Source organism: Typha angustifolia, chromosome 12, assembly GCF_048772165.1.
Source record: "Typha angustifolia cultivar Huaian chromosome 12, ASM4877216v1, whole genome shotgun sequence".
Taxonomy (NCBI): domain Eukaryota; kingdom Viridiplantae; phylum Streptophyta; class Magnoliopsida; order Poales; family Typhaceae; genus Typha; species Typha angustifolia.
The window spans coordinates 5154035-5169060 of NC_133250.1; the positions used below are offsets into that span (position 1 = coordinate 5154035).

General features: G+C 38.5%; 1 protein-coding gene across 4 annotated transcripts in view; it reads right to left on the reverse strand.

The window, feature by feature from the left end:
* Window positions 1-2185: 2185 nt before the first annotated feature.
* The window catches only part of LOC140772217 (histidine-containing phosphotransfer protein 2-like), a 32928-nt gene continuing 20087 nt past the window's right edge, over window positions 2186-15026 (reverse strand). The window contains exon 6 of one of the 4 annotated variants that reach the window (XM_073114171.1): window positions 2186-2523. In XM_073114171.1, coding sequence (XP_072970272.1) covers window positions 2512-2523 — 12 coding nt within the window. In that variant the 3' untranslated portion in view covers window positions 2186-2511. The other 3 variants (XM_073114169.1, XM_073114170.1, XM_073114168.1) reach the window with 3 other exon arrangements.

Consider the following 15026-nt stretch of genomic DNA (forward strand, 5'->3'; position numbering starts at 1 on the left):
TGGACCTGCTGGTCCTGGACATAGCAGACCCGGTTCGTGATCCGGAGCAAGCACCGGACGATGGCGTTGAGGAGAAGGGTGCAGATGAGGCCGCAGAGGAGGATGGAGAGGACCATGATGACAGTCGCGTCGAGAGAATTGAAGGGAGTTGACTTGAATGTGGTCTGGTCCGATTTTAACGTGTCTACTCCAGTCCAGGATTGGACCGGGGCTAAGGCTGGACTGGTTGCAGAGTCGTAGAGGGGTGTGTGAAGTAAAAGCTTTCTTGGCTGTGCATGTAGTACTACTTCCATCAGAGAGAGAGAGAGAGAGAGAGAGAGAGAGAGAGAGAGAGAGAGAGAGAGAGGGAGGATTGAAGTGGATGGATTGAGAGCGAGAGTTCTTGGAGAATGGTTAGTAGAGTGATATATATAGGAAGGGAGTTGGGGGAGAGATAAGCTAGCTGTACCTCAAGTTTGTAGATAAGCTAGCTTCAAGGTATCATGAGTCCAGAAAAGTGGGTATAATTCAGATGTTAGGAAGTGGATTAATAGATGTGGAGAGCATTATCTATAGCCTCATCTTCAGGAATTGTCGTAGCACAGGCCTTTAGGTTTACTATATGGGGAATAGTGCAGTTAGGAAAGCATGCATATGCTCACTTTATTTCTGTCTAAAAAGAGCAATTGATGGTATAAGGTAGTAAGTCTATCAAGTGGTCAGAAACATGGGACTTGACCTGTGGTTTTGCATGTCAATTATGAACCTGCATAGAGAATAGAAGTGGAGCCAAATTTGCTGGTAACTTAGGACTAGGTTCAAAATATTAGGCACAAATCCATCAACAATTGAGCTTGCACAAATTGTTTACAGGTTAGCCAAAGATTGATATTTTGTTCTCTACGAATAAAATTGGTTGAGATGAAAATATTGGTCTAGGCTTAGGAACTTTTACTTCTCATGTTTACACATACCTGGTGATCGAAGAATAACAAATCCTAGATGCTATTCCTTAACCCATTGACAGCTACACATATGTTACCCATAGTTTTAGAGGTATTGTTTGCTGAGTGTGCCTACACACTCCCAAGGTGCAACAAATCTTGGGTGATGAATTTCTTGATTATTTTATCCATAAAAACTATTCTCATCCAATATTCAAATAGGCAAAGACTTACTATAATTTGAAAGGCCTGCATTCCAAACCGCACTGAGTCCTATCATTTGGATCAAAAAGCTACCCATATCCGGGTTTTGGAGCCTCCACTACCGGGATGGGCTCCCCATCCAAATCTCTATGGCCCCATTCCGTTCAAGCCTATGAAAGCCCGCCAAGTGTGAGGTGGAATAACGAGACGGTGCTGACGTGTCGATATATCTGTGGGTATTGGCTGTTCGCGTGGCAGACGTGCCCTACGTGTCGGCTTACTCGGCGAGTCAGGTGTTAATGGATAAATGGACTTTAATATGGTTTCGTGTGCGCACGTGTCCTTTTGCCTGCCGTGGAAGGCATTTACCCATCAGGGCATGTGCCGAGGACCAGTTTCAGGTGGTGGACGGGATTTGACTTTTCTCTATCAGTAATGTCATCGGGTGCGGTCAAACGTCGCCTTCTTTGGGAGACAAATAGAACTACTCATGGTCTCGATACTCTATAATTAAGCCAAGATTAATGATCATTGGATCTTTAATTTCAAAACTTAATTTCGAGCGTATATTATTTCAAGCCAAATAAAAGCCGAGTCACTGCCATAGCAAGTGTTTATTCATATTCACCTCTAAAAGCATAAGGTATTTTATCTTTTCTTTCTTTCAAAATATAAGTATAAATATATCATGTAACTATTCAAGTGACTTACACATATAATTTCTATATTAAAAAATTTAATTAAAATTTAATGAAACGAGTGTTTGAAATATTTTTAATAGTTTAGAAAATTTATATGTTATAAAAAAAAGAGTTTAAGGAATGTATGTGAAAAATAATAATTATTTTTGAGATATAAGTGTAATTACCCCCTGCAATTTTGTACATAACTAGTTTAGGAAGTTATTGCTGTTACACAAACACATGATATTAGCTCAAACTGTTGAATAGACGTCACTGCTTTTAGGTTTGTTAGGATTTCATCAGAGGTGAATCTTATATATATAGAGTACCATTACAGTTGTACCTACAACTTCGGAGAGTTGAATACACAAATACTTGATTCTCGTGCCTCAGCCAAAATTACCAATACATGCAACTTCGAAGTAGAGCTGCACTGAGTTTTACATGAATAGAGAAGAATTTAAAAACTCGTAAGAGTTTTCCCAGTATAGAATTTCCATCATTCCTTTGTTAATAACACCAGAAAATTGCTAAACAAAAAAGTCACAGCTTTGCATATATGACTGGCATGATATGCCTACAACCTAAGGAACAAGATACTATCTGAGATCATCCTCAAACTCACTCTGTGCTTTAATTTTGTTGTTTAGCATCATAGGCCTGGATCCTCTGCTCGAGCTGCATTCCAGTGCATATTTTCATCAGTGAAGATTCTGAATAATGAAGTAACAAGTATGTAATAGTGCTGAAAATGGCTCTCCTCGTCAGCAGTGTCAACAGAAGTACTTAATTAGTTACCTAAGATAATAACTGCTGTACAAATTAAAGACCTTATAAAGCAAATGCAAACTATTTTTCATCACAGTCCATGTAAAAGAGTCCATGACCAAGCATCAATATATGATGAGACGTGAAAGTTTTTCTTACCAGCATCTTTAAAATGTCCACTGCCATTAGTTTCAGTTTACTCTATGTAGGACAACATAGTAAGTCGGGCATAATATGTATAGCATAAATGCACACACATTAAACATGATATGATATGCAAAGAGGGAACCTAAAGCTGTATACCATTTAAGATTTGTCATAGTAAGATGAAGGAAAATAAGTTTCAGCTAATAAAGACTTGAAGACAGCAATAAAGTAATTAATAGTTCCAAAGAGAAATTCAGAACAGTGACTACCCTTTTCTGATTAATTCCTGAAGATTCAATTCAAAGTCCACGCGTCGAACATTTGGAAAGTAGTTCTAAATATCAACAGATCCATGTCCATATCATCTTCTGATAGTTTGAAAGTTCAAAATAAGAGAAAGATGAAGAGAAACATGAAAGAAGACTTTCCAGATGCAAAGACACGAATAAAAGTTGTTCCGTACAGAATTGTACCATACTACTACTACAGTCAATAATGAAGCCTGAGAAAAATTATCTTTTCCTAAATTTTGAGTGAAGAAAAAAATAAAAATAGCAAATAAAAGGATATGCAACGGAGAAAGAGAATGGATAAAATTAATTGTTGGGATCACACTTGATTTCATTTCACACAATGGAGAAAGCCACTTTTCTTTGTTTTTTTAAAACAATACCATAGTCATCACTGCAGAAGATCTCTATCTCATATTCTAATGAAGGGGTAGAAAAGAAACTCTAAACAGGTTGACATTCCTAATTAGATTAGGTCAAAAGAGGTCTTACTCATATAGGTACAAATAAAATCTAACCAAAGAATAACTAATCTATCCAAAAGACCATAATTTGAGGCTCTAAAAGACCTAAATACAAAAGTTACAACAAAACATAAAAATAGGTCAAATAAATGATGAAAATAGAATATTAATCCAAAATAAAAAGTTAACGCTAACTAGATTTGGCTCAATGAAGACAACCTAGGTTTCACACTGGAATCAATATATTCTTAAAGCTAAAGTAGAAAATAAATCCTTTCTCCACTAGGACCAAGTGGAAAAGTAGAGAACAAAACAAATAGATTTGGTATATAATCTCTTGTCCAGAAGGATTATCTAATATATACAAAAATAGTAGTTCCGGACAACCAATATGAAATTTTTTTAACTGGTGTTGTGGATCAACTTTTTCTGTCTTGATCAACAAATCAATTGATATAATATAATAGAATCACACTCTCCTAGACAACTAATGGTGGGAACCTCATGTAGTGGGATGCCCTTTTATATAAGGGAGTAGAATAATAGCAAAATTTCATGTGTAGATCTAATGATGCAGACATTACTGATAGGACTCGATGGCGTGTGTACCAGCGCAGGAGGCGCTGACGGTTGATGATCTCTCCTATAGGGATTTGATTCTGATTTTGATTTATTTAGAGTATCTTTTGTTATTTCATATGTAGAGTGTTTTTTGCTTAATTTCATTATAGGTCTATATATAGACTCGTTATATTTTCTTTGAAGGTTAATGAAAGTTTATGTGATTTTGCTCTCTAGAGAATTTTGGTGTGAAACTGTTTCTTAGGGTAGAGGTGTGAAACCCCATTCTTACTCTTCTTATTTTCATCTTCCTCCTCCACGTTTTGCATTATTTTTAGTATCAGAGCGAAGGATCCTAGTTTATGGACGTCTCTCCTTCCGGGTTCTACGCCGCTCCACATTTTCTTCGCACGACCAATTGCTCCACGATCACCAGAATGTCAAGAAATCCCAACCAATTCCTTTTTTCCTTAAACTTCCTACCAAAATTTTTTTTTCTTTTTAACATCCCAACAAATCCCATTTTTCCTAAACCTCTACCAAACTGTCTTTTTTTCTTCTCCCTCCAATATTTCCAATTTTCAAAATTTCCCTTCTCTAACTTGAAACCAACCCCTTCAAATCAGCTCCAAATCCAAACCCATTAGCCACCCAACCCAAACTCACTCATACCCATTAACCCAAACACTTCCAACCCAACCCAACCCTATTAAACCCATCAAACTTGAACCCAAAACCCATTAATCAAAAACCCAAAACCTATTAGACTAAACCCTCAACCCGTTAGTCATCATCATCCCAACCCGTTAGCCATCTTCATCCCCAACCTCCCCCTCACCTCACACCGAGCCCTAGCCAATTTTCCGCCGTTGTTGCCCCAACGCCGCCCCAGTTCTGCCCTGCCCCGACGACGCCACCCAACACCATCGCTCCACCCAACGACGCCGCCTCGATGCCATTGCTCCACAATGACACTGCCTCGACCCTTTTGCTCTACCCGACGACTACGACATCGCATCGACACCTTCCACAGACAACGTCGCATCAATGCCTTCCACCAACGACGCTGCTACCAGGGCTTCTTGACAGCAACGCCCTCCTTCTCCACCTCCGACAACTACATTCTTCATTGACGACGCCGTCCCTTTTGATGCCTGTAGCCATTACTGACGACGCCGATGCCCGTGCCTTGATCCCCCGTTACCTTAACTGAGATTGATCGCTACTGCCGGAGGGAGTGATCATCGTGCCTCATTCCCTGCCGTAGCTAACTGCGACCATCACCGCTGGATCGTCCGATCTCTCTACTGTCTCAAGCCTTGTTGCCGACATCACCGACATTGCTGCTGACAATTCATTGGTGCTGACGGAAGGGACCTGTACCACAAGATATTGTGGACGAAGAGAGAAAGAAGAAGGGTGAAAAGAAAATAATTAAATTTCAATTCTTTTTTTCAGATGGTCAAGTACATGCTCTTTTCATTGTATTAAATATTTTTGGGACATTTTTTTCTAGTATCATCTATAAACTTTTATCAGTTCCTGCTGTCCACATATAGTGAAGAAGAGATTATATAGAAACCTTATATGCTTTAGTCCTGATATTAACAGCTGAACTGTGCCAAATAGAATATTAATATTATGTTAATTTTTGGAAAGAAATTTAAAGGACTTGGCATTTATTAAATGTGACTTTTGTTTAAAAACCATGAAATCTTGACATTAGTCTTTGAATCTCCTAAATAGAAAATCTAAATTTAATTAAGTATTCACTTTTAAGATTTTTTTGCCAGCATAGTATATCATCTCATATCATTTAGATCAAGACATTTGTATTTGGATTAAATTTAGGAGAGGTCTGCATTCCACTAGGTTAGAACACTATTTAATTTTATTTAAATTAGCAAGCATAAAATAAAAATAAAGCAATACCTACCCATTCATTGCATATAGTGTATGCCAATACGTAGAAGTAAGGCTTATCTCCTCAGTGATTCTAATGAGTCCAGCAGTAGCAGTATGGATCCCGAACTTATTAAAAAGCTCGACGATATTATGGGTCAACTAGGTATCTTAGCTCAATAAGTCAGAGATACTCATGATACTTTGCTTGTGTATCAACGAATGACCGATGAACGACTACATAGGGTAGAAAGACCCCGTGAGCACACCGCTCATCAAAATAATTACCGCCTTGACCTTGAACGTGGTGAATCTCCTACTCCTTTACCTCGTCAACACTTTCAAGGGAATGAACAAGATCCTGATAAACGGTACCTTCGAAGTATTAAAGTTGATGCTCCGATGTTTGATAGTTGTTTAGATCCACAGTACTTCTTGGACTAGATCAAAGACATGGACCGTTACTTTAAATGGTATGATATGTTGGAAATCCGAAAGGTCGGGTTTGCTGCCATGAAATTGACTGGGCAAGCAAATCAATACTAGACCAACGTTGAGACTCTTCGTGAGATTAGGGGTGAGCTTCTAATTGAAATTTGTGTTGACATGAAAAATGAGCTAAAACGTAAATATCTCCCACCTTCTTATTACCCTAAACTTCTAGACAGATGGAGCCGACTTACCTAAAGGAGTAAGTCAGCTAAGGATTACGTTACGGCTTTTGATGAATTGCTTGTTCGGTGTAGCGTGATCGAATCAGAAACCCTATGCAAATCTTGTCTAGATTTAGGTTGGCCTGTGTGAAGAGTTGAGAAGTGAACTTTTTGCCCGTAATATTGATACTTTGGAAAAAGCCTACAACTTAGTTCAAGACTTAGAGGAGTCTAGACCTAACCACATCTCAAGAAATTACGAAACAAGACCTCAAATTCATAAATTCTCCACAGGTTCTCATCAAGCTAAATCTACCAATCAATCTTTTAATCGATTTACCTCTAGCCCTTCACAATCCAAGGTAGAATACAAGGGTAAGAGCGTCGAGAAAGACTTTTCTAAGATTAATCCTCGGGTCAAATGCTATAAGTGTCAAGGCTATGGACATGTTGCTGCAAATTGTGTGAGCTCGTATAAAATAAATTTAATTGAGAAACCCTTCGAAGAAGACTCTGAATAAGACTTTGATGGATATGTTTACCATGTAGACGATGAAGAAGGAGATTTTGAAGACGAAAAGGAAGAAACTATCCTAGGATGCCTGAGGCACATAGACTCCACAAGGTTACATATTGTTAGATGTGCCCTCTCTCAACCTAAAGTCAATGATGATTGAAGGCGTAGCTCTATTTTCCACACGTTCACAAAAATTGGAGGCAAAAATTGTAAAGTAATTATAGATAGTGGGAGCTATATAAATGTCGTGTCCTCCACCATTATTTCAAAATTAAACCTGAGAGCGGTTTCCCATCCTAATCCTTACAAGGTTTCGTTGATCAATTCAACCACGCTGGAGATAAAAGAGCGTTGTTTGATTCCAATTGAATTCACGACTTATAAGGATAGAATCTGGTGCGATGTATTGACCATGGATGTGGGTCAAATTATCCTTAGAATGCCTTGGCTATTTGATAATGATACGCATATTTTTGGTCGTTCAAATATCTGCATGTTTGAACACGAGGGTAAGAAGATCAAAATTCTTCCATCGCAGCCTAGAAGTGGTGAGATGGAAAAGAAGTCTGATCCCATCCACTCAGACAGTAAAGTCAGCTTGATTAGTGCGAGAAGCATTGAACGCGAGATGAGTAAAAGAACTCCTATTCTGATTCTTGTTGCTCGAGAAATTCTGAACGAGCCTAATGAATCAATTCCTTTTGAAGCCACTGCTGTGATTGAGGAATTCTCGGATGTCTTTCCGAAGGATCTCCCGGATGAATTGCCACCAATGAGAGATATTCAACATACTATTGATTTCGTCCCGGGTGCATCTCTTCCTAACTTGCCTCATTACAGACTTAACCCAATGAACATGCTGAACTCAAACGGCAAGTTGACGAGTTATTGAGAAAAAGCTTTTTGAAGGAAAGCCTAAGTCCTTGAGCAGTTCCCGCATTATTAATGCCAAAGAAAGATGGAACATGGCGCATATGCATCGACAGCTGCGCCATTAATCAAATAACAGTAAAATACCGTTTTCCCATTCCTCGTTTAGATGACATGCTAGACATGATGGCAGAGGCCACGATCTTTTCAAAGATGGATTTAAAAAGTGGCTATCACCAAATTCGTATACGCCCTAGCGATAAATGGAGACTACATTTAAAACAAAAGATGGGTTATATGAATGGACGGTTATGCCTTTTGGCTTGACTAATACTCCGAGTACTTTCATGAGAGTGATGACTCAAAAATTACGATATTTTATGGGACAATTTTTAGTCGTATACTTTGATGACATCCTTATCTATAGTCGATCTCGAGAGCAACATATATATCATCTTCGTCAAGTCTGTGCTGTCTCGAGAAGAGAGCAACTGTATGCAAACCCTAAGAAATATACCTTTCTGACAAACAAAGTTGTTTTCTTGGGTTTCATTGTTTCATCTAAAGGAGTGTCTTCTGACCCTGATAAGGTCAAAGCTATTAATGAATGGCCTAAACCCCGTACCATAAGAGACGTGAAAAGTTTTCATGGGCTCGCTACCTTCTATTGTCGGTTCATTAGGTGTTTTAGTACCATTATGGCTCTGATAACAGAATGCCTCAAAAAAGGTGAATTTGAGTGGTCAGCAAGTGCTACTAAAGCTTTCACTGAAATCAAAAAGAAAATGGTGGAAGCCTCTGTCTTGCGACTCCTCGATTTTACTAAAGTTTTTGAGGTCACTTGTAACGCTTCTGGAGTTGGTATAGGAGAAATCCTGAGCCAAGAAGATCATCCGATTGCCTAATTTAGTGAAAAGCTGAATGAAACAAGACAACGGTATATTATGATAAGGAATTTTATGCTGTGGTTCAATCTTCTTCACTGGAGATATTATTTGCTTCCTTAAGAATTCGTAATCTTCTCTGACCATGAAGCTCTTCGTTAACTTAACTCCTAGAAAAAGCTTAACGCTAGACACGGCAAGTGGGTTGAATTTCTCCAGGACTATACGCACACCTTGCGACACAAGTTTGGAGCAGACAACAAAATGGCTGATGCACTGAGTAGTCGCATGATTCTTCTGTCAAGGATGAATGCAGAAGTAATAGGATTTGATAAAATTAAAACTGATTATGAATCATGTCCGGATTTTTATGAAGTTTACAATTTATTAAGTGATGGAGCGACTCAAAAAATAGATGGTTTCATCTTGCAGGATGGCTATCTATTTAAGTCTCGAAAGTTGTACATTCCCAGCACCTCGTTGATAGGCTCTGATACCAAATGTTAAGCTCTAATACCAAATTGATGGATTTTTGTACCAAAGATAGGCTACACAACGATTCCTTCAAGATCTGAATGTATTACAGGAATCAGTCCATGCAACCGTGGAAAAATATTCGTCAGATATTTTCCGATAGTCCTAAAATTACGAAACCAATTGGGTTAGATCCGTAACTTCCTGATCTACAACTTTCGTATTTATGCCCTTTGCAGATTCGCACTGTAGTAGGGACGAAAACACGAAATAACGTGGGTGATGGTGATGGTGATGGGTGGAGTGGATGTTAGGGTTATGGATGGGTATAGAGATGAAGATGGAAGGTGGATGTGATTAAAGGAAGTAGACGAAGGGAACGAAATGGTCAAGATCCCAAAGAAGAGGGGTGGCTCGACAATGGAGGGAGATTAGAAGTTAGGAGAAACTTTGCCAATTGTATAGGTGGAAGGATGGTGAAGAGGGAGGAGGGAGGAGTCTAGAAAGAAGATAGGAGGCAAGAAATCAATAATCCAATAGCATAATGAAGTTGGCTGCCATCCACATATTTATAGAGGCTAGCCAACAAGTCCTAAAACAATATGAAACCCTAATTTTAGAGGATTCCCGTCGATCGCATTCGAACGCGCCCGATCGTATTCGAACGCACCCAAAAAGCTCCATTTCTGTCTATGCGAATGCGGTGCAGGCGTTCGAACTCGTCCGACCGCGTTTGAACGCACAATATGCGTTCTCTGTATTTGCGAACCTGATGCAGGCATTCACAAGGGCATTCGAACGCAACCCCTCCTACGTTCAAACGCGACCTACAGAAATTTTATTTTAATAAAAATAAACACCTAATACAATAAGAAAATATCCTAAGTGTATCACTCATTAAGGGAATTTTTAATTTGAGAATTGCATGCTGGGGGTTTAGCTGGAACAGTGATTTTTTTGGCCAAGCTTAAAGAGAGATGTTATGAGACTTGCTAGTCGATGTCATGCATGTCAACTTGCTAAGCAGCGAAAGCAAAATACAGAATTGTACACGCCTTTGCCTGTTCCTAATTGTCCTTGGCAAAATGTTAGTATGGACTTCATACTTGGACTTCCAAAAACCATCCAAAAGCATGATTCCGTTCTTGTGGTGGTGGATCGATTTTCAAAGATGGCCCCACTTTATACCTTGTTCTCGAACTTTTGATGCCTCTCAAGTTGCTAAAATCTATTTTGATGAAATTGTTAAGCTACACGGGCTACCAAAAACTATTGTATCAGATAGAGATATGAAATTCACTAGCTATTTTTGGAAAACCCTATGGCATAAGATGGGAACCAAGCTTCAATATTCAACCGCTTTCCACCTACAAATTGACGAGCAAATTGAAGTAGTCAATAGGAGCTTAGGTAACCTACTTAGAACTCTTGTCAGCGAGAATCTAAGAAACTGGGATCAAAAACTGCCAACAGTTGAATTTGCATATAATAATTATGTTAATAGATCAATATGTCTAAGTCCAACTAAGGTAGTATATGGTTACAAACCTAGACAACCTATAGATCTCATTCTTATATCCCATATCATAGGTTGTTTGAGTCTGCATCTGCATTCGCATCACATATTCATAACTTGTATAAAGAAATCAATAACAGAATTGCTCAAAATAATACTAATTATAAAATCGAGCTGATCTAAGAAAGAGATTCAAAGAATTTAATGTTGGAGACTTTGTGATGGTCCGGATACGTCCGGAACGGTTCCCATCTGGAACTGTCAAAAAGTTGCATGCACAAAATGCCGGATCTTTTAAAATTCTCAAGAAAATTAATGATAATACTTATGTTCTAGATCTCCCTAGTGATTTCGGCATCAGCTCTACTTTTAATATTAAGGATCTAGTAGCTTATAAATGTCCAGATTTTACCCTAGATAACCCACTAGATACTGAGCCTACCAATGAACCTGTTTATGAGAGACCCTCTTTACTTCCACTTCCCAATATTCTACCTAACACAGCAGACGAAATTAATAAAATTTTATATGATGAGATTATTTCAACTAGAGAAGGTGGAGCCCAACGGTATCTAGTACGTTGGAAAGGACGACCTACATCTGATGACACGTGGCTTGATCGCCACAATTTGGAGGTGCATCACCTTAATACCTTAGAGCAGTATGAGAGCATAAAAGCACACTCGACGAAGTCGAATTCTCTCCCACCCAAGGAGAATGATATGGACATCACTGATAAGACTCGATGGCGTGTGTACCAACACAGGAGGCGTCGACATTTGATGATCCCTCCTATAGGGATCTAGTTCTGATTTTGATTTATTTAGGGTGTCTTTTGTTTATTTCCTATGTAGGGTGTTTTTTGCTTAATTTTATTGTAGGTCTATATATAGACCCATTATATTTTCTTTGGAGGTTAATGAAAGTTTATATGATTTTGCTCTCTAAAGAATTTTGGTGTGAAACCGATTTTTAGAGTGGAGGTGTGAAACCCCATTCATACTCTTCTTATTTTCCTCTTTCATCTTTCTCCCCCACGTTTTGCATCATCTAATTTAGACAGGAGTGATAAACCAACTAACAATTTTCAGAGCAAAATGATCTGGAACCTCTAGGGTTGTCAGTTCAAAATGCAGGATAATTCATCAGATTGGAGAGAATCATCATTACTACCGGATATATCAAAGACGTGTAGGAAAAGCCAAATGAGCTGATAGAAACACATCACTCGTGTCAATATGCCTTATCAAGCATCTTATGCCTAGTGCAAAGATCAAAAGGTTGCATGATGAAGTGCAAATCTAAAGAATTCATGTCCAAAGAACTTTGGCATTAGACATTTCAGTATCTGGCAAGAAATGGAAGAAAGACTCAGCAATGATATTGAAGTTTAAAGGAATAAGAAGTCAGTGGTCTAATTGGTTTGAAAATTCTATTTTGACTAGGAAACAAGGCGTGACTTGACCAACTCAGATTTGGATGAAATTTGGTAGGTCCATGGTAAACGTGAAGAAAAGGGCTTTTGCAACAAAAGAGAAATTTGAGACAAAACAGAGAATAAATCAACAGTAAAAGGAAATAGATGAGAGAATAGATGAGAAAGAGAAGATATTAAATTAGAGAATGGTAACCTAGAATCACTCCGGTAGGACTTCACACCCTAAAGGGTTTGGAATCATACCAATTTATGATTCACAAAGAAAGATAACATCTCTTTTCTTTATTTTTCCTAAAACAAAACCATAGCCATCGTTACAAAAGACTTACATCCCATTTTCTAATAAGGAGTGGATAAGGAACCCTGAAACAAACTCAAATTCCTAATTGAATTAGGTTAAAAGAGGCCTACCAACATAAATACCAATAAAACCTAACCAAATACTGACTTATTGACAGATAATACCATAAATAGAACCTAAAATAGGCCAAAATACAAAAGTTGCAAAAATGCAAACAAATAGGTCAAATAAATAACGAAAATAGAAATTAATTCCAATAAACTAATCTAACTAAACTTAAGCTTAATAAAGACACTTAAGACCAACTATCAACTCCCTAATCTTTATGCTCTTGCATTAGTTATTTATGACAAATTCCGTGTTTTTATCCTTTGTAAAGGCTCTTCCCATGTCAATAATGCTCCTAAACTACAAAGGCTAAGTCTGATATTTCATTCGTCATCAGGCATTGTATTTGCAATTCAAGCCCTCACATGTCTGGTTTTGATGTGACTAGAGGTAAGGGTACTGCTATTCAGAAGGTTGACGTCAGGTTAAGGATTCATAAATGGAAATAGGAGAATATAACATTTCCTTTTGATCTAATGTGATTTTGAATGTGCAATACAGCAACCGTCAAAATTAAAAAAGGAAAAAAAGAAAATGACAATCTATTTACAGGATAGAAAGTAGTGAGAATAGTTCTTTCTCTAAAGCCACTAGGAGGAGGATATAATAGTGCAGTATATCAAGCAAGTTATACAGATGTATTAACAAGAAATAAGTCTCATTCTCCACGATGTTTACCTAGAAAAGATATGGTGTCTAGTGCATCAAGTGATGTAGACATCACTGATAGAACTCGATGGCGTGTGTACTAGTGCAGAAGGCGCCAACAGTTGATAATTCCCCCTTAGAAATTTGATTAATGATCAATTTTGTATTTTTATTTATTTAGGTTGTCTTTTATTTATTTCCTGTTTAGGGTGTCTTTTGCTTATTTCCATTGTAGATCTATATATAGACCTGTTATATTTTCTTTTGAGGTTAATGAAGATTATTTGACATTGCTTCTTTGAAAACCTTGGTGTGAAACCATTTTTAGGGTAGAAGTGTGAAACCTCATACCTTTCCTCTTTTTGTTTCCTTCTCATTTCTTTTTCTCCACCACGTTTTGCATCATTTTGGTATCAGAGCGAAGGATCCCAGTTTATGGACGTCCCTCCTACTGGATTCTACGCCACCCCCATTTGTTCTTTGCATGACCAATCACTCCACAAACACTAGAACGCCAAGAAATTTGACACGACGAGCCAGGAGATTACCATAGACGAGAAGCAAAAGGAATCTATTGTTATGGCGGAATCACCACGTAAGATCCCAAAAGTTAATTGCTCTTGCATCATTCAATGATCTGCTACTTAGATCCATTTTTATTTTCATCATAGATTGAAATAAAGGACTTTCGAAAAATTTTAAAATTTCAAAATTTTAAATTTTTAGCTCTTACCTTTCTAATAGAATCCCAACAAATTCCCTCTTTCCCTAAACTTTCTACCAAACTTCCTTTTTCTTCTTAACATCCTAACAAATCCTCTCTTTCCTAAACTTCTACCAAATTGCCTTTTTTTTTCCATCCAGTATTTCAAATTTTCAAAATTCCTCCTCTCCTAACTAAACCCAACCCAACCAAATCAACCTCAGCCCAAACCCTTTCAACCGAACCAAATATTTACCCAATAGACCCAAACCCAAAACACATTAACCAAATAACTCAAACCCAACCCAAACTCACTTAGACCCATTAGTAACCCAACCCAAACTCACTCAGACCCATTAACCCAAATACTTCAAATCCAACCTAACTCCATTAAACCTATTAGTCCTAAACCCAAAACACATTAATCAAATCCCTCAACCCATTAGCCATCTTCATCCCTAACCTTCCCTCACCTCACAACGAGCCCTAGCCTAACTCCCGATCACCGTAGCCTCAACGCCAGCGTGCCACCTGACGTCGTCTTGACGCTGCCAATCCCTCCGACACCACCTTGACACCAGTGCCCACCTAATGATGCCGACGCTCCGCCTAACACTAAGTCGACACCATCTCTCCACTATTGACACAGTTACCTAACCCTCAATCCCCTGCTGCCTTCTACAAGCTGCTCAACTATCACCTGCTTGTCGATGCCAGCACCATCTACTCCGGTGCTCGCCGTTGACTACACCGACACCGTGCCATTCCTTGGTTGCTACCATCGAGATCTTCATCGACGTTGTGCCACCACTAACGCTGGCGGACCCACCGCCGCCACTGCTACCTCAATCACTGCGGTCGATCCTATTGGCCTTCTCACACCACGCTTTTGTTGCTACAAATCGGCAAGCTGAAGGAAGAACACTACATAGCTCCTAATCAGAAAACAAAGATACGAGAAAAGAAGAAATG